The sequence below is a fragment of the Ornithodoros turicata genome, chromosome 9, assembly GCF_037126465.1.
Source record: "Ornithodoros turicata isolate Travis chromosome 9, ASM3712646v1, whole genome shotgun sequence".
Classification (NCBI taxonomy): Eukaryota; Metazoa; Arthropoda; class Arachnida; order Ixodida; family Argasidae; genus Ornithodoros; species Ornithodoros turicata.
The window spans coordinates 36,645,619-36,671,702 of record NC_088209.1 but is presented as its reverse complement, the minus strand read 5'-3'; the positions used below and the strand labels follow the sequence as shown (position 1 = coordinate 36,671,702).

At 44.6% G+C, this 26,084-nt stretch overlaps 1 protein-coding gene across 1 annotated transcript in view; it reads right to left on the bottom strand.

Annotated features, from left to right (window-relative positions):
• LOC135369473 (uncharacterized) overlaps positions 1-23,060 on the bottom strand; it is a 44,606-nt gene extending 21,546 nt beyond the window's left edge. The window contains exons 1-14 of the mRNA XM_064603057.1: positions 22,666-23,060; positions 20,611-20,723; positions 20,086-20,171; positions 18,913-19,103; positions 18,765-18,834; positions 16,414-16,540; positions 13,873-14,013; positions 12,410-12,583; positions 12,256-12,322; positions 11,519-11,692; positions 10,485-10,646; positions 2,328-2,492; positions 1,719-1,831; positions 761-846 (exon numbers count right to left, since the gene is read on the bottom strand). Of these exons, the coding sequence (XP_064459127.1) occupies positions 761-846; positions 1,719-1,831; positions 2,328-2,492; positions 10,485-10,646; positions 11,519-11,692; positions 12,256-12,322; positions 12,410-12,583; positions 13,873-14,013; positions 16,414-16,540; positions 18,765-18,834; positions 18,913-19,103; positions 20,086-20,171; positions 20,611-20,723; positions 22,666-22,921 (1,925 nt within the window). The 5' untranslated portion in view covers positions 22,922-23,060. The remainder of the gene's footprint in view (positions 1-760; positions 847-1,718; positions 1,832-2,327; positions 2,493-10,484; positions 10,647-11,518; positions 11,693-12,255; positions 12,323-12,409; positions 12,584-13,872; positions 14,014-16,413; positions 16,541-18,764; positions 18,835-18,912; positions 19,104-20,085; positions 20,172-20,610; positions 20,724-22,665) is intronic.
• Between the last annotated feature and the right edge of the window lie 3,024 nt (positions 23,061-26,084).

The following is a 26,084-nucleotide window of genomic DNA, read 5'->3' as shown; positions in this document are numbered from 1 at the left end:
GGTCTACTGATTATCACTAATGACATTAACAAGTTTTAGTGTACGCTTGGTAACGTCACCGTAAAGTTACCGCCCCTACCGGAACCAATAACAACGTGCGTGACTCAAAATCTTGTTTGTTGATTGGGTGTGGTAGACATGCTAGCCTAACAGGCTCCCATTAAAAGTATGGACTCCCTATTACATTGCTTACTCAGTGAGCTTTGACAACTTATTCGCTTGTACTCTGACTAGAACAATGTAACTCTCGAAGGCACAGGTGCAGTAAAAACAACATCGTGAAATAGTAACAAGGAAAAATCAAAAGCAAACAGAATATTTGACAAGTTAGAATGACATTAAGATGGACGGCTTTACACGATTTACAAAGAACTACCGTTGTTTCCTGTCAACGTATTACGTATCTATGCAATAGGAAGGAAATCTAGTTTTATAGTAGTAGTAACGTATTTATTCGTTGGACGTCCTTTGAACCTTTTTATCATCACTCATCTGTAGCAGTTATGGCTGAAATTTTTGCTTCCACGTTGTTTTTAAAAAGAAAAGATGCAATAAGTATGGTCGCATATACTCTAGTTTATGACGGTCCTAATACTTTTACAGAGCTACCATAATTTGCGAATGCCATACGCTGAAAATGCGCTATCTGCGAAATGCGAAATCTAATTGTACGTGTTATAGGACTATAGGAGTAACACCGGTCAGCAGTTCATCGTTCAGTGTGACACATTTCGCTTGTGTACAATATGTGTGTACTTACATTGTTAGGACATTATTACCAAGCCAGGGCTTAAAACCATCATACAGGAAAGGTTTGTTCTGGTTCATCACGTTGCTCAGGACACCCTATGAAAAGACAATGATCTTTCACTTTCGTGATGCATACCTGAACTGTAATGATTATCACATGCATGCACTACCATATTTTTTGTAGATTGAGCTGTGGTTCAACACTTATGACTGGGCCAGTGTGCTGCTAACCCTATAGCAAATAGTCCATCCAAGTCTACGACATTTCTAGTTGAACAAAGCGTACGGATCTACTAAGGTAAATGTACCTTGTGCATTTGCAATTGTAATTTTTTTCCTGGGTCTATATATACTAGCTAGCAAGCTAGATGAAGAAGATACACAACGAGAGTCAAGTGTAAAATGGCTGTAGAACACTGAAACGCATGACGCTGAAGATTTCTAAGCTTAATATGTACCAGCCTTCGCGTGGTGGACCGTCACGCTTCATCAGGTCCTGGTTCCTGACACCTGATCAAGCGTGGTCCACCACGCGAAAGCTTGTACATATTAAACTTAGAATGCTTCATTGTCATTGATTCAGTGTTCTACAAGCCAGATGAATAAATACTTTGATGGCCTATAGATCAGGAAACGCTCTGACTACATTGGAGACATGTGTAAATGTACAGAGAACCAGATGTCTTGGCTGCTTTATGTAATCATTTACGAGACCACAACTTTAGCTATCGCATGCTAGAGATTAGCTAATGGTGCTATTACAAATGTCGATGCGGATATCTGCCAAGACTTGTCCTGCAGACCGTTCCCTGGAGAGGCGTCTACACTAACCATTACTGAGGTAGCAAAGCTCCACAAGAGGGACGTCAGGGGAGAACTTGGTCCCGTACCCGTCTTCGTACCCCAAAATGCCCGGGACTGACTAAATTTCGAATGACCGGCAGAGTCCTACGGTGGGGATTTCTTACCTCAGCTGAGGAAGGCGTATAGCACAGCAGTAATGGTTGAGGGCCGAAGAAGATAGCCGTGAGTTCCTGATCCCACATCAATTCACCAAGTTGCTTTTGGTAGTTGAACAATCCTGTTAAATTATTTGACATTGTAACCTTTCATTTTATATGTCATGTGTATGTATGTATGTATGTATGTGTCACGCGTTCCGAGGTGAGAGACCCACATATTAGGTCAGTAATTGGGGTGCGTGTCCCTAGGTCCATTTGGTAGTGGACTGGAGCAGGGCACACTCAGGCAAAACCTGTGGAAGAGCGTGATGAACGGCCTCTGACGTGTTCCTTATTCTTAAATGCTAAATGCCTGAACACTGGAATCACAGTATCCAACAAAATCCAATCAATCAAATCAAATGCTTACTTCTGAAAAGAAAATGTGGTGGGGAGCACGAGGAAAAACTGTGAGCAACTCTCCTGAACTTCGAGTCTCTTGAAAGGCGCCAAGCCGTCCAATCGCTCGAAGTGTCTCACTATTAACGTTAAATAAGTGGTTGTAGTGTGTCTTACGAATAATGTGGTTGTTTAACACGTGACGCGTGTAATGAGAGTTACGAAATTATCCCTTACTTGCCGTAACTGGAATGTCCCCATGCAACTGGGCAAAACCTTTCTTCATCTCAAGTATCGTGGAAAACATCCAATGACCTCTCGGTCGTGGTACGTGGAAGAGGTACCACCACACGCGCATACACTCATATAACCGCTTTATGCACCAGAGGAGAGCGACGATCGCTGCAGCATAAATCACGATCGTCAGAAACGCCGACACCAAATAAATCGGAGGGAGTCTCTTCATCGCCAAAGTTGACATCACCTCCTGACAGCGCAGGTTCCTTGGCGCAGGGGAACGTGTGCGGTGCCTTCCACATACGCAACACGTAAGCTGAAAGGTCTCTGGTCGATCACGTACGCGGTAGATTGTAAAATCCTGCATTAGATTTCTGCATGGCTAAGCCTGAGTATAAATGTCTTCCCCGCACTGCTGAAATGTGACAGAAGCCGTCCACGCGTGAACTCTGTAGTTTGCTTCTAATTTCAAGGGCAACAGAGAATCAACGAGCCACGATTGCGTGTGGTTGGGCATCGTATGGACACAAAGTAGAGACCTCCGCAATAGGATAAGAATTCACGCTTCAGCGACCCCTCCTGTGCATCGTACGTACTTCTCTGGCTATCCCAAACGAGTCTGATGTACCACGGCTTTATTTCCACAACGAGCCATGTCGCGTGTTTTAGAATCGAGAAAAGGCGATTGTGCGCACAAATTGACGTTGTTGTTGTTTTTGCCGCTATTTAAGGTGGAGATAGAGCTCTTAGGGGTACGTCGACCTTCTGAACCGCTAGCAGGACCCCGATGTCAGCTTTTATGCACCCGTCTCAGTTTTGTTGAAGAATGGTTTACCTCATTTTGTTAAGTATTGCTCCGCTTTTATCCAATATCACCGAACTCCTCATGTAAACATCTCATCCTGGATCATCTCATCGCTCACACTTGTAGATACTCACTTGTTATCGTCCGCCAAGCACGTTAGCCTGTTCACCCTCCTCTCCTTCTTATCCTGGTTCATCTCATCGCTCATACCTGTAGATAGCTTTTAACTACCACACACTCTCACATCCCACTCTCATCTCTCACACACTCACCGTAGTTTTGGCGCTCTATGGCCTTTGTTGCCTTTGTGCCATTAAAACCATAATCTCTCTCTCTCTCACCTCATTTTGAAACTCAGCTATTGAAATGTAAAAGAACAGACAATCGGTCATCTGCAAAGTTTGATTGGTTGAGTTTGAGTTTGATTATAGAAGAAAAAAAAAAGAAAAGAAACGGAAGATATTGAGATCGTCACCTGACGAATTCTGCTGCTCCCACAAACGAAATGAAATGGATGAAAGGAGAAAGAAAACTGTAAAGATGAAAAGGGGGTAAAAATAGAGAGACATCATTCCAAGACAATAGATTCCGTGACCCCCGCTCGTTCCTGCTTTCCTGTCTCTATCTCTTCAGCTCTGTACGCCGCTCATGGAAACAGTTGCTTCGTGGCGCTAACACGTAGTAAAGAAAAAAAAAGATTGCCTGTCATTTTAGTGAATACGTCCTCATTTAAATGTAATAAATGTAGCAAACCAAGGCAGTGTAACTAACACCGGTATGTGCCTGCATTCCTTTTCAATTAACGCAATCCAATTAACGTCGGTATAGGAGGACAGAATTAACGACATTCTCCTATTCCCTAACTTCCGAATTATTGCACGTGTAGTAAGGCTATTTCTAATGAGAAGACATATACGAGATCGGTAACCAAAGCCTAATGAGCAACCAAAATAATTTACGAAAAGCGAACAAAATACGATTGGACCAGTAGCAATGAAAGCGCGAAAGAAAAAGTCAGGGCCCCCCCCCCCTCCCTCAATCTGATACCATTCATTCAATATCCATGGAAATCCACTATATCTACAAAAACCCAAAGTCAGTTTCTCCTTTTTTCTTCCCTACTTCGCTCCGTAGTTATGTGCTTATTTGTCTATCTTTTTTTTTTTCTTTTGTCCGCATTTCGAACTATGTTTCTCATTTTCCCTATCGCCGTGTACGAAATTTTTTCTTTTCTCCTTCTTTCTTTCTTTCTTTTTCTTCTTCACGTCGCGGATGAACTATGATCGAAAGCAACGAGTGGTTGATCTCGTGATTAATTTTGCCGTCTCGAGGGTTGCGGGTTGCGCCGAGGGATGAGTATAAATCGCCATAGAAAATTGCTCTATGGGACGTCCCTAATGGAGAACGGCCGTGTCTCTGTAACTTGTATCATATGCCATTATAACGTGCTACCGTCCTCGTCCGTGTATGGAGGGTCGAGGAAGACGGCGGATTGCCGGAGAAAGAGCCAAGTGCAATGCCAAACTTAAACAAGAAAAAAAAAAAAATCGAGAGCTGTCTTCATTGCTGATGTCCGCGAGGTTTAGGGCGTGGAATTTACTGTGGTGACTTTGAATTGAATACATTAATCGGATTCCTTAAAATGATTCAGTTTGACCCCTTGTCAAAAGACGAAATTGCTTATGTTTTAGCAACGTAACGTATCGGAAAAAAAAATTGGGTTGTTCGTGAAGACACCTGGAAATATTTATGTGATAGAATATACCAGCAGATTTCTGCTTGGTAGCGCGTGCATTTTCCCACGATGCTTCACTCGGACCATAATAAGCCGTTCGCTTGGGAATTTATTCGTGTGCATAATAACCCGTGACTTTGTTTTCGTTTTTTAATGCAAGGGCAACGCGCAGTAGATGGAAATCACGTGCGCCTCGCTGTTGGTGTGGGTATCTTAGCGTGACAGCACCGACGACTTTTGCGTGAGAGAAACAGTTTCGTGGGCGCCATGTAACAAAACAAAAAGTATCTCGAAGAGAAGTTGCTCGCAAAAGATGAGTTCAGGCTACTCCACATTCAAGGGGTGTTAGCAGCTAGCTGAGGAAGTCAGGCTCTAGTAACAGTAAAGCAGGGGTGTCCTTATTGAAATGCAGCACGGAGACAGGACTAAAGAGGGGTTAAAACCATGACCAACTATATTATAACGATCATGTCACAATCGGAAAAACCTATGAGGAGCCCGTCCGCACGATCCGCTAGGAGCCGCTACTCGTCGGCCCGCGAGATGTACATCATGATTGGGCAATGGAAATTTGAATTTTGAACGCGCAAAAGCGGACCACGCGGCTACCGTAGCAGACGACAGCAACAGCTCATATGGAAACGCGTACAATGATGTTGATAATCAACGTTAGAAAGAAGCATCTCCCGTGGGACACCCACCGCTTGTAGAAAAATACCAAGGTAAGCTAAAGTATAAAGTAATGCAGAAATTGAGGAAGTAATAACCCGGCCGATGAGCGGCGCCACCGCTATCTTTCAAATGCGGCGCTGGGAAGTGGTGCCCATGACATGGTCGTTATAAGTTATAACCTAGTAGGTCGTTGTTAAAACATACACGGACACACGATCTTGCAACTCTCACTGGCAGAAATTTTATTGGCATGAGCATTTTAAGCTCTTTGTAAGTTACGTCACATCCCAACCTTCAACAGCGATTTCATCAGGAAAGCACGTGTACGGAGCTAACCAAAAAACAGTTGGTGTGACACACAGCGCTGACATGATCATATCACACGGTTAAGGACGAGGGGCTAGCCCTTCGTTCACGAGGAAACGTCCAAGATTACATAATACGTCCGCCTTGACAGAGAGACGAGGCTCCCAGAGAAAGATGTAGGTCGCAATAAAATGCATTGTCGACGAGCACGGGCTTACAATTAATATGTGGCTTCCGTACAAACCTTGAAGTGGTTGTAAACGTGCTACCGTCAGCGTAGCGTAAGGTACTGGTCAAGCGAGACTTTACAAGGGTATCCTCGTGGACTGAAATAAAACCGGGAAAAACGTTGCTGCTGCTAACAATAGAGCCGCATGGCTTAATAATAGTCAAGGTAACGTTAGCACTCAAGGGGAAGTTTACGAGTTATGATACTCATGTTGATGGAGCTTTCGAGAACAGCCATGATAGCCATTACGTCGGTGAGCGCGACTGAGAGATGCCGTGCCGTTCTTTGTGCCGCTAAGGCAACATATTATCCACATCGACGAAAACATTTTTCCCATTAAGGTAATGCTTTCGTGATCCATGGATACAAAGAATGTTTTGAGTAGGTCGATTCGTTCGATTCAGTTTCAGGGCCGGCGATAGGGGTAGGCGAGTAAGGCGACCGCCTTAGGCCCCGCGCTTGCATGGGCCCCGCTCACGAAGCCCTCAACCCGGGATTACTTTCTAAAAAAAATATCAGGTATGCACTTAATCGCACGCGCGATCTTCGACTAAAACATAAATGAGAAAAGAATGTGTTACGTGCCATTCCGTCATCTAGGCTACCGAGAGCTTTCCCTCGCGGTGCTACTTGGCCCTACCCAGCACGCTGAAGTCACGTCTGCGCTGACACGATTCCTTCGGGAATCTAAACTCCTGGGCATTCTCTGATACGTCCTATGCGCAACGATTAGTGAAGGAACTGTGTATCCCAGCTGTTTTCTTCTATTTGCTTGAAAGTATTAGGGAATAGCAAGCCCACACCGTGGCTAACCTTCCCCTTCTCTTTTTTCTTACTTTGCATTAAACATATTCCCCCTCCCCCGTCATGTGATAAGCAAAAGTCGCACTTTTAATAACTTTAATCTACCTCATCCTTCTTTCATCCTTTGTTAGTTTATCCTTTATTTCGTAATTCCTTTTCTTTTCTTTTTATTTATTTCTTATTTCTTAATTTTATTTCTTTATTTCTTTCTTTTGTCTTAATTTTATTTATTTATTTCCGAAATAGCAAGCCGACGTCACGTTTGGCTGACCTTTCCCCGTTTTTTTCCCCTCTTCGTCTAATAAATAAATCCCCCCCCCCCCTGCTAACCTTGCAAGCTATACCGAGGATTTCGCACCCTTCTCTCCTGCTGCCATTTCAACGGGCATTTGAAACACAACATTTCGAACAGGCCCCGCGATGTGCCTTTGCCTCAGGTCCCGCACACACCTAGCACCGGCCATGGTCTTAAGAGAGTTTTAGAGAATCGTAGGCTGCCTCCGACTCCGTTTTCCTCAACGACTCACTTAGGGGCACGGAGAGACATCAAAGTGTTTTGGGACAAGACCTCCTACGACTTCCTTTTACACTACGATTGCCGCCGCGCCCTCTGTCGTCAACGCGAAAAACTTCCAGTGTGACATGCGCCTCTGACAACATTTCCTCCACTGGTTCCTGTCCGGATGGAGAGCTGAGGGCTTGTCGCGTTTTATTTTTTGTTATCCTCCGACGATTGCCCGATATAGCGCCACCTCGTTAGCCACCTCGAATGGGACGACATAGAAGACATCCTGCTGGCAGAGGAGCATCCTACAACAAGCACAGGCCGTCGACGATCAATGTACGGGAGATTAGCGTTGTGAGACGCAATTTACGCTTTTCGTGGCACCTGTCCACCGCTTCGGGTCCTCGGTATGGATTTGTCACTAAGCACTTCACGCAGGACCCAATCGCTTCCACCATGAAGCGCTTTCGTGAAACTCCAGAGGTTCCCGAAATAGTCGCACATGCGGAGGCCGCCGTCTTGCATTCACGTATAGACGGTCTCTGAAAGGGGCTCCGTTTCAGATAGGGGAAGTCGTTGGTCCGTAAGACGTATGAAGCTCCGACTCAATGGGCTGTGATTGGCTGACTCTGATACGGAGAGTGCTTACGATTCCCTAAAACTGATCATCCAAGTTAACGCTAACACGATAGAGAGGGGAGCTTTGGCACCTTGATACATGCGGTTCCCGACATTGTGCACGCACCGTACCGTATCGTATCGACGAAAAAAAAAAGTAAAAACGTCACAAGGTACCCTCCTCCTTCTCTCATTCTCCGATTTGCTATTTCGAAGAGTGGAGGAATTTCGAATGTTGTGCGGAACGGAGTCCTGGTTGAGCCTGTAGATCATCATCTGCGCCCATCGTTCCTTCGCAAGAGCTCATAAACTTTGCAGAACGGAACACAGTGCAAGAAAAAGGAAAGGGGTGGTACCAGGGCCGGCGAGAGGGTGGGGCAGCCGGGTGGTGGCGCCCCGAGGTCCGGGCCAGTTCAGGGGCCCGCGGAAACCAAGTCCTGTCGTAATCATATAAAGAAGAAATACTTGGATTGTGCTATCGGAGACGTGAGGACGGGGCCTGAGCATGACCCATCCCCGGGCCTCGTAATTGCTCTCGCAGGCCCTGGGAGTGACCTCAATGCTCGGTTATCGCGATCCGGTGTCTATGGGCTTCTACGACCCTTATTGCTGCAAAACGTTCAATGCGGGTTCACATCAATGCAAATATAACTGCTGCTACATTTATCCTGCCTAACTTGGGACGAAGTGTCACAGACTTCTTTAACGATCCTTTCAGAGTCGTTCATTTCCTTCACGACCCACTGACGTTTCCGCAGTGACGTCATTTTAATCGTTGCACCGAAGGGACAATCGGACGGATCTCCAACTTCCAGTCGTTCACTGACACCTTGAATCAAGAGAACGAATCTCTTCGAGACGCCCAAGGGACTCATTCATTCAGGTCGTTCAGTCGGTCATCAGGCGCTCAGACGTATGCCGGCCATTAATCTTCGTGCTCCCACCTGTTCTTTCACTTTTGAATTTCGCGCATAATCGCTCTACGTCTGAAGACAAGCGATAGTTGAATTGTTTAACTATCATTTGACTTCACAGATGGCGCTCTAAACTAGGCACCGGTAAAGTCCCTGCGACTTTAGGCAGCGACGTGAACCTTGTATTGTGACCTTGAATTGTAAATTAATCCAGCATACTTACTGCAAACTGGTTTACAACACGCGTAAATAAAGTTCCAGATGTTTCCGCCAGATTATCAATTGACAAACAAACAAAAGATGGTGACGTATACTATACCTGTGTTTTGCGATTTTAGTAGCAGCATATAATTACGTCCATTCGTGAAGATCGAAGATAGTTTCATGAAAGCAGGTATTTATGACCATGAACCGGTGATGCTAAGCAAAAAAAAAGAAACAGAAAAGTGATGCTGGACATGGTACGTTTAGTGTACTGTCCCAAGGTCCCAAAGTAGCTACATTTTAATAGTCCTGTGTTCGTTGAAAGTGTTCTCAAATACAAATTCTGCTTTGGACCAGATTTGGGGAAATTACTTGCATTCCATAACGCATTACTATTACTGATTGCAGTTTGGGAAAGTAATGTATTATATTACTGATTTCATTTTCATGTCAAGTAAATGCATTACTAATATCGTTACTTTCATCAAGTGACGACATTACTGTGGCATTACATTTACCCCGTCTGAAATCTCACATACAGTGCTGTGTGATATTTCAAGCGCGAAATCTAAAGACCGTAAATTGTATAGTGACCGTAATTAGAGTTAATGCAAAATCGATGCGTTGAAATGATTTCGTCGAGAGGTGGGAGCGCTGTGCGTAATCTCAACGAGCAACCATATAGATAAGATTAATTACAGCGTAGAAGGAAAAGGAGGTGTTCAGACGCTCCACTATTGCTTGCACTCTGTCTTCCTTCTTGGCGCACTGGTCCGTGACAAAGGCGGATGAGAAAGATCAGCTTCGGGATTTTCCATTGATGGTATCAGGCACAATTTGTAACTGCTGGCTTTAGACGATGCGTGAACTTTCGGACTCAAGTAATGAGTAATGCCAGTAACGCTAGTACGCACTACTCGGCGAAAATGTAACTCTATTACATTTAGTCCTCCACAAAATGTAACGCATGAACGTTAGTCATTACCATGCATTGGCGTAATTTCTTAGAAGGGAATGCACTACTCTTCGTCTCCATTTTTGTAGCACAACAAAATCAGCCTTGTCGGCCTTCTCAGACTACCAGACGACGTGTTGTTCCTTGCCACCACAGCAAAATATAACCTCGAACCAGTCTTCCCGTGACGTCACATGTTCGTAAATAGAGGATCGTCTATATGTAGACGTGTGTAATGACGATGAGCCATTTCCCCTTTGTCAGGCCGCCTACAGCTCAATTTCCAGTTTAAAAATGGTCAGCATTTTTAAAAAAATCGTGTGGAAACAACTCCCCGTTTCGATTACACATCCAAGTATACTTTCTAAAATTTGCCAGCACGAGCCGAGTATTTTTTTATTTTTTTATTCAGTCATCTCTCGGCGTTAGTTTCACCTCGAGCCCTTGTACGGGTCTCAGAATGAGTTCGAGGGATAGCTGAAGGTCTTTGGATTGCAGCTTTGACTCTACCTTGAACCACCTCAGGATATATGTCAGAAGTATTTTGTCTTCCTGTTGGGAAAATCTCTGTCCTGCAAAAGCAAGCATGCCGAAATATAAGGCACATATTAATTCGCGTAAAAAACCCGGGGAAAAACCCAGTACACGAACTGAATAGGCCGTACTGCTTAAAATACCACAATGACACGTTGATGTTTTTTCTGGAATATTCACGAGTTATTTTTATGCATGGCAGGAATGTTTAACTATAACTCTAGTAGGTAGCTGAACAACGGTATATCGGGTGTCTTCTAACACTGACTCATTGCACACACTGCTAACAAAAGTAACAACTGCATTCCATGGTAGGCAAGACTGAGCGATGGGCAAGAACACGTAGACAAACACAAACACGAAGGCTCAAATTTATCCACCAGCTAGCCTGCATTTACGCCATTCTGTCAATTAACAACTGCATTGCTCAACAGCGCCCTCATGCGCGTACCTCACTTCACTGCAATGTTCAGTACTTCGTATGTTGCACATCGAGGCAGGGAGATAAGGTTGCAGCGCCGCTCCGAAATCGAGAGTACCTATTTACTATAGGCGGTGTAAGTACACGCTGACAAGAGTAGCTAGTCAACAAGCGACCAGGATGTGCGCTATATTGTCCTGCCATATCATTTCATGTATCAGTATAAGTATAGGGGATTTATAATAGACTGACTCAAGGCCGAAAAGGTTACGCAGTTACCTTGTAGAACTTGTACGTCACATGTTAGAGTTCTACGTAACAGACGCGCTAGGTGTGTATTACGTGAGGGCCGCTGGCACGAGGAAATAGATCACGGGAACAGCAGAACAAGGTATCACAAAAAAAGGGGAACGGTCTTAAGCATTTAGGAGGTGGAGGGGGAATTGGGATGTCATTGCCTATATGGAAATAACACGGAGTTATATTTACCCAAGCAGTTCCGTGATCCTCCTGAGAAAGGAACATACATAAAGGGATGTCTCTCCTTTTGCTCGAGAAATCGTTCTGGAATGAAGTCGTTCGGTCTGTCGTAGAACCTCGGATGTCGGTGTAAGAAATAAATAGTGACGAGAGCAACCGTGCCGCTGGGAATGGTCTGTTTGCCTGAAAAAGTGAACGTCAGATGCGTGCTGTCGTCTCGCTTTGCTTCGCAGCATCCCAAGCAGCACAACATCTTGACCCAATATCGGCTGAACATTAGCAGTACCGGCCCAGCATTGGACCAATCTTGAACCAGTATTGCCGATATATGGCCAATATTTGTCCAGTATTAGCCCACTGTCGGTTCAATATAAGCCCGGTATCGGTCCAATATTAGCCCAATATTGATCTAATCCTGGACCGGTATTGCCGATATATAGCCAGCATTGGGCCAGTATATTTTGCTGCTTCGGATACTTCGTCACGAAAGTGCTCCAAAGAACGCATTGCGTGTCTTTAATGTACACGTGAAGCTGCATTCATGACAAAGCGACAGAGGAGCAGAGACTATACTGCAGAAAATAAACGTAACGCAATGACGAAGGGAATGCACGTCTAACGTACAAGAGCAGTAGCGGCCTTAGCAACCGCAGTGGGTGTCTCTATTGATGCCAAGATCGCATGAGACGCAGCTTTCATGGTGTCCGTTGTTTCGCAACGTTGCAAGTCAAAAACTAATTATTTACCGATTTTGAAATCTTCGTCTATTTTCCTCGCCACCACTGGCGCAGGCGGGTACAGCCGCATGGCTTCCTAAACGAGAAACAACAGTCACATGATTAGGATTTTTATTCGTCGTTAATTAGGAAATGTAGTAGCAAAATCTGTTTAAAACCTTGCCTTTAGGACGCAGTCCAGGTATTTCATCTGCTTAATATCTGCGGTTGTAACCGGCCGTTCTTTGTCGCTTCCAAACACGGAGTCGATTTCCTCCCTTAGTTTGTGTTGGACCCTTGGGTGATTACCGATAAGATGAAGCATAAACGCGGCAGCTGTCGCAGTCGTATCAAATCCCTGAGGAGTAAATGTAGGAATACTGGGATTGGATCCATGCTACTAGAACCCATATTACAAAAACTTGGAGTCGAGGACACTGCGAAAACAGACACACCTGGACAAAGTCTCAAAACTGTGTGGAACTTTGTGTCCGTTTCCGTAGATCCCTATAGTCTCGGGGTTGCAGTAACACGAGCTGATAAAGTTCTACATTATGCATCATCTAATCTCCAGCCCGCTTGCTTATTAGCAATTCTTTCATTGCTATTATAAAATCATTAGAAGGTTATCTTCGTAAGCTTACAGTCTTTAGCAGAACTGGGCTCATATTTGCACTTTTAGGCGTTTGTGCGTTGACATTATCTCGGCTTCATTTTACTACCCAGAACAAGAGTGTGATGTTATCATTCAGCCATCAGCTCCCAATTTCATATCTCTAGCTGACAACTGTTCCCTGGTGTGGCGATCCACAAATTGAGTGAGGGATTCCTTCCGCGGGTATTTGTTTAATTAAAGCTGTGCAGGTTGTATCAAGCCAAAATATTCCATGCTTTAAAAGAGCATGGGGGGCTCCATGTGTTCAAACAAAAACTGTCAGGAATACAAGTTAGCATTACAAGCCGTGAAACACAAGCGTATCCACACGAAAAGTACGGGTGCAGAGGGCAAACGAAAGCGCGCGCGAGATCTTCCAATCTGCACAGTGTGTGGTGTGACGTCATGTGTCTTCTGTTCACTGGGGTTCAGTGTGTGGTTCGCAGCTTCCTATCAAAATGACATGTGGAAGTTGTAATGTCATGTAGATTTACCCTTGCGGTCTGAAGTTCTGCTGGAGTCTTATCCAGCGCTCAACTGCACTAATTCTGGTGATAAAATGCAGAAAATGTATCGCGTACCCTGGGATCCCGAAAAATATCCACAGCGTATACGAACAATTGAACTAAGGGGTGCAGGCACTTGCCACAAAATGCCGTGCTGTGTACCTATCATGTGGAATTGTGCTTGACTGTGCGAAGACTATCAACTCGTACTGTAAAAAGAACATCACTGAAGTCACAACTTCGTCCCATATTAAAAGGAAACGACTCCACGCGTATTGTCCTCAGAGTTCAGAAGATTACTGCGTAATATGCTACCTGTACATATTGTTTTACAACACCTGAAATGTTGCTGTTACTGTTTCTCTTTCTCGCATACGTTTTAACGGGCACACTCTTAAAACACAACTCCAGCACTTAACACGATGAAGGTGTTCATCTTTCATCATCTTTCAACGATGAAGGTGTCTTATAAAGACGCCGACATACCCCAATGAATATCGTGCTGACTTCATCTCTCACTTGATCTTCAGTTATGGTCTTCTCTTCAATGTGCATACGAAGGAGGATATCCAAGAAGCTTTTGTTTGGCGCTGTCCTGTCATAGTTGGCTTTCTTCTTTTGGTATATCTGTTCGCGAAAAGAATGTGACGACATCGCCGATCTGGCAATCAGCTTCAGGAAGAAATCCTCCTGCTCCGCACTCATACACCCTTAACAATGAAATTCGCCACATAACACGCTAAAGACCAACCATTGCACAAACTGATACCGTCATCAGACCTTTCGAGCTTTTGACGCGCTTTTTTCTGCGGATTCCCTACATGTTTTGTAGCTTTCCTTCGCGTCACGCGCCGCTTGAAACACCATGCAAAACCCGCTAATGAAACTACCTACTGTTGCATCCGCGGCCGCTTGGGCCCGAAATGGCGCTGTGCAAACTTTGCTGCAACGGCCCTATGGTGATAATAATATACCCTTCAGACGACAACAATGGATGAGAACGACGAGAACTTATCATGCCATAAGAAAATCGGTACTGTGATACAAAATAGTTATCTCATTCCTTTCTTTCGTCTTCCTCCTTGTTCCCGTTACCATAATAAAAAGCAGCTCCTAATATTCGCTCAATTGAACGTACATTCAAAACGATAAAGAGCACTTTAGCATTGTGATGGAAACGAGCCCCTGTAAGACCGCGATATGCAATACGTTCTTTGTTGTTGTTTTTTTCGTTCCCGTTAGCAATAAAAAGCAGCTCCTAATATTCGCTGTCATGCACTCCATTAAACTGAAATTCACAACGATAAAGAACACTTGGTATTTTGATAGAAACGGTCTTCAGGAAGACTGCACAATATGCAATTCAGAGATTAAAAAAAAGAAAAAAAAGGAAGGGTCACTTTGAGCGAATTTCTCACGGGATATCGCGCGTAAAAATAAATGCGCTCCTTCCCTGTTGCTATGCTGCGGCATTGCAAACTCCAATCGTATCAGTATGCCTAGCACAAACCGGTGCACGTAGGCAAATTACATAAGACGTCCTTGTCCCATTTTCGAGTTTCGTTTTTCCTCTCTTTTCTAATCTTTGTATTTTTTATATACGCATCCAGTTTCCTCCCTTTCAGTTTTCACTTTTATTTTACGTGGTTATTTCCTTGCTCCGGTTAAAGCGTTCGTTTTAATTTTGACTTTGCGGTGTTCTACTCGTTACCATTTTTAATCAGACATCAAGTTAAATCCCCACCCTCAGCACTGCCTCACGTGCGGGGTTTATGTGCAGGAGCAAAAGGTAGATCAAAGGATGAGTTCTGTTCTTCGTTCGTGTTGGCGCTTCGTATTTTTCCTCCCCTTCGGTTTTAAGCTGGAACCGCGTGAGGCGCATTTCGGGGCCTAAAACCGCCAGCGCATAAAACGCGACGGAGAAAACACGCGGCCCAAACTGCATGGATCAACTGCGCGTCGCGGAACGGGGAACTCTCCGTGAGAAAAAAAAAAAAAGAAAAAGTCACTCTATGTTGCCAGTACTACATGTTTCTTCCGTGTTAGCGCCGCGAAGCAACTGTGGCTATGAGCGGCGTACAGACGGAGTGAGGACAGCAGGAAGATGTGGGGGGACAAGGGGGTTAGTATGCGTCCTGGGCAGGCTTCAGGGGAAGCTGAGGAAACCAAGAGAAATCCTCGACACGTCTGTGGGTTCTCGTGACGAGTGGACCGGTTCCCGATTGCCACGCTGCGGTCCGCGTGAAATGTCAAGAGGTTTGCTGACGCGCTCGAAACCGGTTCTCCGCGTGAAACATTTGCGCCAAGCGTAGTACGGCGCGTTTTTCGCGCACAAATACGCGTCACGCGGTTCTAGCTTTACGTGATTTCGTTGTTGAACTTGTTCAGAGCATACCTTGCTTTCTTATCTTTCTTTTGGACACCTTGCCGCCTTTCTTTAAACGCTACGCCACGCCACGACACTGATAACCCTCTTTTCATTATTCCGGCTTTCATAGTACGACAAAGCAATACTAATTGTACCGGCCACGCACACTTCACGACATGCACCTCTGATACCGTCTGCATTCGTTTTACAGCGTTAGCTGTTAACGGGAAGGTCTCCGGAAATCGCTGTGGCTGTATCACAAAACCCTCGGTGTCAGTTTTGGGTTCGGTTTCAGTAATGCGAACCAAGTTAAAATAGTCTAAAGCTAACAAAAGCAGTTTTGACATACTCAGAGATGGGTACGTTGTCTCGAAAAGTGTCCCGATTTTTCGGCGTTTCCTGTCCCGCTTTTGTCCGCATTTTAGTAATATTTTTGTCCCGCTAATCCCAGCTGTACACATCACCACTCGCTTCACAGATGACGAGGCAGTACTTATCACTCTACAGTAGTTGTGCATATATCAGCGATAAAAGTGTCAACATCCACACACACCAGCTACCGCTGAAATTCGCGTTACACAGTCGTAACCGTCCTGTAATTCTTTTGTAAACGCTTAACGGTCATAAAAAAGATTGCGCGAGAGAGCTATAAAACTTACGTTATCGCAATACTTCCTGAAGTAGTTTACTCTCTGCATGAAAAGCTTTGCGTCTCTGCTTAGGTTATACAAGAAGTCCGGCCACTTGAAGACATTCAGCATCCTCGTCATGATGCTTTCCGCTATCCTGTAACCAGAAAGTGAACGTCATTCATAATCTTGTACTCCCTATTGGGCTTGTATTCGAAACTGGATGGGGCAAGCGCAGTGCTTACCCACATCACGCTTCAAAAATAGTACTGCCCTCGTCATAGAAGAGCAGGGACTCACTGCTTTGTCTCCCTCCGCGGAGAATATTATGAAGCGAGATAGCAACAGCGATAAGCAAATAAGGCTAACAAAGAGTCACATAATCTGATGTGCTCTCACAGGTCTTGAGAAGTAGTTTATAGTAATCGCTTGATTTCATTTGATTTGATTTGTAAAAGAAAAAAATGGAGATGTTGGTCCCGAGCCACTCAGGACTGGCTACTCCAGGACGCGTTATTCAGAAAAGAAGAAAGGGAAACTACACAAATCTATACACTTTGAAATGGAATAGATGAAAACATCACCACAAAACTTGGCACCAAAAGCAACAGTGTACGAGAGTCCACGTGCGAAATCTCAATGAACAAGAAACAAAGACTAATCGCTTATACTGAGCAATTAACCAGTAACTGTAATTTATAGCGTTTTCTCCATTTTTTTCTTTCTTTCAATCAATCAATCAATCATAGCGTTTCCTTAGAGAACAACTTTCATTATGAATACTAGTCGGCGAAAGGTAATGAACGATTATATATGTATATATATATTTTTTTTTAACTAGAAAGACAAGCAGGAAAAAGTAATTATGACTTGTTACTCTGTGGTTACTTTAGAATGTCATGTTTCTCTCTCCAATTTCAGTAACTAGTCGTACCTTCGTTCACTATACCTGTCGCCGACTGGTGTCCACCATGAAAGTTACTTCTAACCAAATTAGTTCCCAAAGACTGTTTTACGTACTATAGTCTCATTGCTGCCGTGCATCTCTGTGCATTTCGGAACTACACAAGGACGGACGAGGACAAACACTAATCTGTGATGGAGGACACAGTCGAATTCACAGTTATGCAAATGGCACAAATTAGAACAAGCTACAATGGAGAAGTAAATCTCTGGGGAAGTTATATTATTCGAAGGGGCTCTTTGTCTGACTCCATCAATATGCGAGGCAAAGAAAGGCCCTGACTGTTTACTTTGTTTCTTATAGTGCCGCTGCAGATAACGGTAACCCATTGTGGCAGTGTTTGCACAACTGCATCCCAAACGCAAAATATTGACTTACCCATCCCTTCATACCAACTAGTTATAATCGAACGCTAGGAACCCGCGTCCCAAGCAGCACAATGTACTGAAAGTCAAATGCATTAGGGGCGGACGGGTAAGCGGAAGGCCTTGAACAGACTCGTGAAGCTAAAGAACATTAGCAAGACACATACCGCCCACACCTATTGCACTCGACTTTCAGTACATTGTGCTATTTGGGGTCGCATGCATCCATGAATCAACCGCATGAGATGATGCGATGTATCATCGCTGCCGTTATTATCTGCAGCATTGAAGGAAACAGAAGGAGCAGATCCAAGCCGTGCTGGTGCGGGTTCTTGATCTCACGGAAAAAGAAAAACAAGAAAGCGTCTCACTCCAAGATAAACTTTTCTGATCCTGCAGTCTTCTTCTTCGTTTTTTTTCTTCTTGTTTTCTTCTTTGTGTGTGTGTGTGTGTGTGTGTCTGTTCTTTGCATTACAAAGTATACTTTATGGTAGTGTGCGGGTTTGAATACGCGTCAGGACTCAGGCAAGAACATGTTACTGTTGTTTAACTCAAGCGCAAAAAAAAAATGTATATATATATATATATACTATATCTATATCCTCGCAGATTCAAAGATGCCGTTACCTCGATGCCAACACAAAAGGAACGGGAATCATCCGTTGCATCGTTCGAGATTTATTTCCCTCTCCCTCTTCTTCTCAAGAAGGCCGACAATGCTGAGCGTGCTTCATTAGTCTCCGCAAACGATTTGTCCAGTCATCGCGGGACACCGTTTGAGGAGACCACTCCGACGCCTCTCCGCGTTGTCTGGCTTTATTGTATCTGGATTAATTGCAGTAACTTAATGTAGAGAAAAATGAGCTAGTGTACTCAATACAAGAAAATTAGCTAGCTAAACTACGTTACGGGGGTCACCAAAGTAAATTCTACGCCCAAGACCACGCGGACCTCCGCAATTGAGAGAGACCCCTTCTCTTTCTCTCTCTCTCTCTCTCTCTTTTACCGGTTTGTTGCTGATGTTTTGAGAGGTTTGAGTATGGTCTACGTACTCATCGTTGACTTCCAGTAGACCCTTTCTCTCCACCTCATCCTCTTCAATTTCCACTCCAAGTACAGTTTCTGAACAAGAGTAAGAAAATTTTCAGACGACCTGAAGGTAACGAAGTACAAAATTATTGATTCATAGCTATGCACTACCGAATAGGATTCCGAAGGCTGCCTTTCGTATCACAGGAAGGGCGTCGATATATTCTCCCAAGTCTTGCGCCCGCAATCTCTGCACCAGCTGCAACGCCCTTCTGTTCATGACGGGAACGTAGTCGTCCAGGATTTTGAAGTGGAATGCTGGCGTGATGGCTTTTCGCTTTGTCCTCCACAGCTCTTTGTCACTGCGGTGAGTAATGCTCGTGTTCTCCTTGAAGAGCACTCTACCGGTACGACATCGAAGAGCTTACACAAAAACTAGCAATAAGCAAAAACGTGAGACACCACATACAATGATGCTTTACACGGCGTCACGCGCACTCGCTGTCATTTGTAATAGCTGTGACGTCACACTGTGATTGAAAAAAGAAGAAAGTCAAGGAGAGGGGGGGGGGGGGTTCGAGCAAAATAATAATGGTTTCCTTGTTGCGTACTTTCCCCGTGAAGCAAGGGGGGGTTACTCTATAGGCTAGTCGGAACGTGGAAAAATATTATCCTTCTTTTAACGTGTCAGCGCGGAGAAAATGTTTAGTAGGCAGAATGGCTTCCCCTGGCGGCGTATCAAAGGAACGGTACGAGTTCCTTTCATCCGCCGCTAGGGGAAGCTAGTCCGTCGGCCGCAGTTCTGTAACCTGCCTGTTCAACATTTTCTTCACGCCAACATTTTAAAGGAAGGATAACATAGAACTGAATTGCCGACGTCATCAGCTTAGTTAAAATTACCTTCGTACCAGGGCTGGATACGTTTATCACTGGTGTGAGAGAGTACCTGCTCGCGGATGCCGATTGATTTCAACGGGCGAAAGGCAGCGCTTAGCTCAGACCAGCATAATTTACGTAGTTTCATGTGTCTAATCTCATGTGAACAAGTTTGGAAATACGATCAGTGAATGCAAGCCCTAATAATGTGTTAGACCATCACGAATAGATCTAATCTGTTCTACCACAGTATTGCACTTATGTAGTTTCCATGCTGGCTAGATTACTGCAACTAATACATGGAATGCCCACGCCAATCAAACTTTACGAGATAATGCCGGTGACGAAATTGATAGTGGTGATGACGTCTGAAGCATGTCAACCTGTCAGGTAAATTGACTAAGGGAAGCCAAAATACCACTTTCTCATGTCGTACTTTCAGTGTCCATAAATGATGGAGAAGCTCACCTTGTTAATATACCTGTTCCGACCCACGGCTTCAGCATGTTATACAGGAACGGCTTGTTGAGATTCTGGGAATTCGTCAGTATAGCCTGCGCAGAGACACTCGAGTTCACAAAAGCCGTTGCTCTACTGAATAGCCACGTTTACCACGTACATTTTGTTTTCTTTCGTTGTTGGTATTAACGAGGAATTATTTCAACAATGAGAACATAAAATAATTCAGGGCTGGTTTTAGATTCGCTCTTCGCTCGTTGATCTGCTGTTAGAGAATAATACATTCATGCACAAGCGAAACTGCTATTGCTGTTGTTGTTTCATTTAACACTTTTAAATGACTTTCCTCTCGCCTTGTTTATAATAATAATAACAACAATAATAAGGCTTTATTGGTGCCTAAGAACGGGCACAGGTGTCTCTGCTAACCATGTCATAATGAACATTCCCGTCCATAAACAGCAGTCTCACGTGATCCCTATCGACTGAGACAAGAAATGAAGTCATCTGCTCTGTTCCTGTTGGCAAACTTACCTCGACTGTATCAGGTGTCGTACCGAGCAGAAAGGGTTGTAAACCGAAGTAGACGACAGTGAAATCGTGATCGATGATCTCGTCAAACTTCCTTTCCAGGTAATTGAAAATTCCTGAAATATGATAATTCTCTAAAAACAAAAAGATGAAAAAAAAAGAAACGCATTGCTTTTTCCGATTTCACGTCACATAAACGAATACGTTCGAACGCTAAAAGTATCGGATTTAATTAAAGTTCCGCTGTGAAATGGAACGTCTACTTGGTCTCTTGGACTTCATATACTGCCTGATATTTGTCTGTGTTATATCTACTCTCGTCCATTGAAGTCAATCTTCAAGCTATAACATCGTTTTTGCGAGGTGGATGTACGGCCCCAATAGTACGTACACTTTCTGAATGAATATAAGAAATCTACAGACGTGTTCCGTGAGATGATCATTTAGTGGATTCCTGGCCAGTAACGAAGCTGCCGATCAAATGTTGGATATAGCGCCGATCAAATGTTGGATATAGCGCACCTCCTAACGTCTATCAAATCTATCAAATAGCTGCTGAAATATTCTAAGTGGCATCTCAAGAACCCGCTGAGGTCGCTGACAGAGGACACACGTAGAAGGCTACGAGCCGTCCGTCGCTCATTCGTGCTGCAGAAGATTGATCTATCGCATTGAAATTCCATATGCCTTCGGGCATACCGCGACCTATTCAGGCGCTCCTGCACCGTCCCGCATGGTTGTGAGGGTGGTGGTGGTGGTGGTGGTGGTGGTACGATGTTCAAATGAAGAGGAGTGAACATCCCGTATGGTGGACAGTTTCTGCATGTAGCTGTGAGGGCTGACTCTACAAATTGTTCAGCGTGTGTAACGGTGGAGGGCACTGTGCACATACAGGCACTGCACGTGCAACTGCACAAAATGCAGAGTTCATCTTGATCGTTTGGACGATGGATTATACTCGTTTGCACAAGGAGTTATTCCTTGTTCGGCTTTCCGTGGTGTCTTACTTTTCGCCATCGCGGTTCGTTGCACTTGCAATTAAGTTTCCAGGAGTCGTATGTATGATGAAAGGGCAGTGTTGGGGTGGTAGGGTGGGAGGGGTGGGGTGTTCAGTCCGGAAGTGGCTGTATTCGTCGGGTGTCGCACTCAATTTCTCCTTTCTATTATTTCCTTTTTTTGCCAATTCGAATTCATTTCATCGTCCTATATGACAAGTAATTTATTTAAACCGCAAATATAGTAATAAGCACAATTCATAACGTTACGTCACGAAACAGCTACGATTTTTAGGGAAAAAATCTTCCCGGGAACAGCCCCGCAAAGAATAATGCTGCGATGACCGTTTTATAGGACGCGCGTTCAAAGGCACGGCCCATCCGGGGGCGGGCCGTGTTATCAAGGGGCCCGTCTCCAATATATGATAATGATCAGGATCGACACCGCAGCGACGTGGGTCCGTGAATTCATGGATCGCATATAGTAACATTCTTCAACGTGCACAGAAATCTCAGCGCACGGAGCACCGTGTTGAACGCCCGCCGCGGTGAACGACGCGTCAAAGCAACTTCTACCATGTCACCAACTTACTGCCGTTCTTTATCGGATTCGAATCTGTAGGTATCGAATAGCTGGACTACATAGTGCTTTGCACACGACAAAAATATCACCGCACTTAACATACACACCAGCTCCCGTGGCGTAGTGGTTAGCATGACCGCTTTCCACGCCGAGACTGGGAGGTGACGCGGGTTTGAATCCCCGCACCGGCCGTGCCGACTACACAACACAAGTGTTCCCCTTGAAGTCAACCCATGACGCATACTAACCCGCACTATCCCCTACTCCTTCCTGCTGTCATCTCTCACTCCGTCCACGTCTGTACGCAGCTCATAGCCACAGTTGCTTCGCGGCGCTAACACAGCATTAAAAAAGACGGAGCATACACACGTAGTTATACCCTATACAATGCACGCTGATCGAAGAAGAATACATGAAGGTCTGCACACTCAAAGAGACACGCGTGAAAAGAGCTGTGCATGAAATATGTTGTCCACTCACTTGCAGTCACTTTCAAACTCGGATCCATTCGGGACATGCGTTCCCACATTTCGAACATAATCGAAAATACCCATTTCTGGGGCGGCTTAGGAGCAGTCCTCAAAATCCACAGAGCCCTCATCCACGGGAACACATACTTGGCGCAACAGAGACACAGCACCACGGCGCAGATGTACAGGACTGGGCACAGACGAATCCAGGCGAGCATACCCTGCGATTGATGAAAAAGCTGCGCCTGGACCATGCAGGGAAACATATCTGGCCGTGCCTCTCAAACTTGACAGAAGGTGTGAGCGTCTATGGCGACAACAGCAGTGCAGAAAAGTAGAAAGTGGTGAATAAACAGATCGTTATTTTGAGGCATCGTGTAACAAAGGAGGATCGTCGGATATGGAAGTGTGTTTACAATATGTGTGGAGGGAAACGCCGAAGGTGAGGTAGGCCTCTTCGATTGTCTAGACGCGGCCATTTTCAATCAACCGTAACGCAGTGTGGAACTAATTCCACAGCTACCTCTGCATGCCCGTTTATCGGAACACGAGACACGAAGGCCGCTGTCACAAATACTCTGAATGGCGTGAAGGTTAGTCGGTCCTCTTTCGCGGCCTGTCTTTTTCAAGGAATTCATGCGGTGTACGTGGTTATATCGATGTTCGTCTGACGGTGACGGCCTTTTGTGTCCTTGCGCAGTTGAAGATCGACACGGAAAAAAAAAGACGTGTCGTTCCGTCTTTTGTCATCAGCACGCGCTAATCATTAGAAAGGTCCTCGATTGAGGTGGATGCGACATTCGTGAATAGTGTCGAGGTGACTGTGGTAGTTCGCGCGTTGCTGATCGCTTGGTCGAATCTCTTGGTTCGAAAAGGAGCCTTGACGTGCACGGGTAAAAAAATAATAAAAACAAAAATAGGAATAATAATCTGTTAAAGTTCCCATGTTCTCAGTTTCTTCCTTCCTAATACTGAACGCTTGGGAGGATTCAAAAAATTTGTGTTTCGCTGTATCCGGGAAGAGAGGGTGATGTGTACAAATTTATTATGCAGAGAAGGTCCACAAAATATCCACAAAAGATCCGGAGCTGGTGCACTGCATTCATGGATTGTTAGCTGCTAGCAAATGGATCCGTGTGGTGCCAAAATGAAAGCAGGGGCGTTCAGTTTGTGTGATGCACCCACACAAAAAAAAATGCACTGCACCAGCAGTGACATGCCATTGTCATATCCCAATTAAACTGCAATCGAACAGTTAAATTGCACAAAAATGCCGTGACTTGAGATGAAGTACAAATGAGATGAAGCAAAGAAAAAGTTGATGCGTAAAAATAAGGGGGGGAGGGATATGTTTAATGCTGATAAAAAAAGAAGGGAAAGGTTAGCCATGATGTGGCTTGCTATTCCCAAAAAGTCATACAAAAAAAAAGACAGCTCCTTCAGAAATCGTTGTGCAGCCAGTCATATAGAGGGTGTCAGAGGGTTCCCAAGAGTTTAGATTCCCGAAGGAATCGTGTCAGCGCGGACGTGACCTCAGCGTGCTCAGTATAGGGCCAAGTAGCACCACCAGGGAAAGCTCTCGGTAGCCTAGATGAGGCACCGAAGACTGACCGGGTGACCTTCGTATCGGTGGCAGGCAAGGAGTATGTGTTGCACGTCAGCTGCTATACGTAAATGACACGTGGGAGAAAGAGGCGACGGAGAAGTTCGGTCATTTTAAACAGGAGGAGTGGAGTTCGTGCCACATTCAGCCGCAGCCGAAAATAAGTAAGGGAAAATCCAGGTTCAAGTGTGTAGAGGAGTGACCAGGAAACATTGAAATTCAGTCGTATACTTAATCACCGGCAGGAGGTACGTAGGCTTCTTGCAGTCGTTAAAGGAAAGTATCACGTGCGCGTTAAAATCATTTTGTCCTCAAGAAGGCAGTGTTTCTGCAGCAGCATCGACATCTAATTCCGTTTTCAATGTAACAACGGCACGAAATGTAGTGCGTCAACCCTAACAAAGTTACCCCGCCGGACAAATTGTACTGCGGCTTCACCAGGTGTCGCCTATATAGAGCTCCCATACTTTCTACCATAGTTTCTTTCCCGGCGCACTAGTTGTTGCAACGTAGAGTGATGCAGCGGTATTGCAGCCAATAGGAACAAGCGTCGGGCGTGACTTAGACGTGTCGTTCTTGGGTTGAACACGACTATAGTACTTGTACAACTAGATCTGTTAATTATTATACCGTTTGCTTATTCGTTACTTCCCATATCACTTGTGTGTGAATAATGAGGATCATTATGTGCATGTATGAATCTAGTTAAACGGAGAGGGGTACGTAATTCCTGGACTCGAGTTTGCAGGAAAGTAGAACTCTACTAGTAATCTGGACATAAAAGCAATATGCAAGCGAGTTGGGACATACTTGACGACGGCAGCATATCCCTGAGCTTGGTGAAAAGAAAATTCTCACAACAGAGAAACGAGCAGCACAACACAGAATACTTTGGACAGGGAAACCTCTTGTCTTGTCTTTTCCAGATCGGCCATCACCGAGCTCTTGACTACTTCCAGGTTTTTCTCCGGGACACCGGTCTCCTCTTTACCCTATGTTGTGCTTGTGTACCTGTGTGTGTGTGTTTGTGTATTGTGTTTTTTCTTAGTGTTCTGTTGATGTCTCACTGACCCTACTGACTATCGACCCCTATTCAGTGTCCTTCATCACCTCATCATCGGGACACATCTCATCCTGCCCATTGTGCTGGGGAAGTGGGCCGCGCCTCATGTGGCGAAATTCCCCATTAATCATCATTAATTTGCCTGTCGTTGTTGTTGTCTGTGTGTGGTAATTAATTAATTAATTAAAGTAGTAAGCATAGCAGTTCCATATAGTAGTAGCTCACCAAGGGAGTGTGGGTAAGCGCGAGGAGAAATAAAGTGACTCCAAGTTTGACTCTCGTGTCTTCTTGAGGTCTCTCGAGCGAAGATTTCCCGCCCGCATCGAACAGTGGTAAATACTTTTCGAACAACTCTTTGAGGGTGTCGTTATAATTTTTCTTCCAAAACAGAAGCGGATTTAGTGATGTTCATTATCGAAAGCACATATCCCAATATAAAATTTGCTTGTACCAATTCGGCAACATTGGTCAGCTTTCGTGACTTCCAAGTTGTAACGAAAACGAGAATATCGAATACAGCACAAACATCTTCTTCTGTAGAGGAAGAACGTTGCAACAGTGAATGCCATTGAATAATGTAATAATTTGTGTATGGAACATACATCTCCACATCCTTTTTTTTTTCTTCTTTTTCCCCATTTCCGTTTTCAATGCAGGGTGTGTCCCAAAGATTTGTGCGGCTAGTATCTATCGAAATTTTACAAAAGAAACCCAGTTACGTGTCAAGCAAGCCACTCAATTATTCGGGCGTCGCGTTGAAATA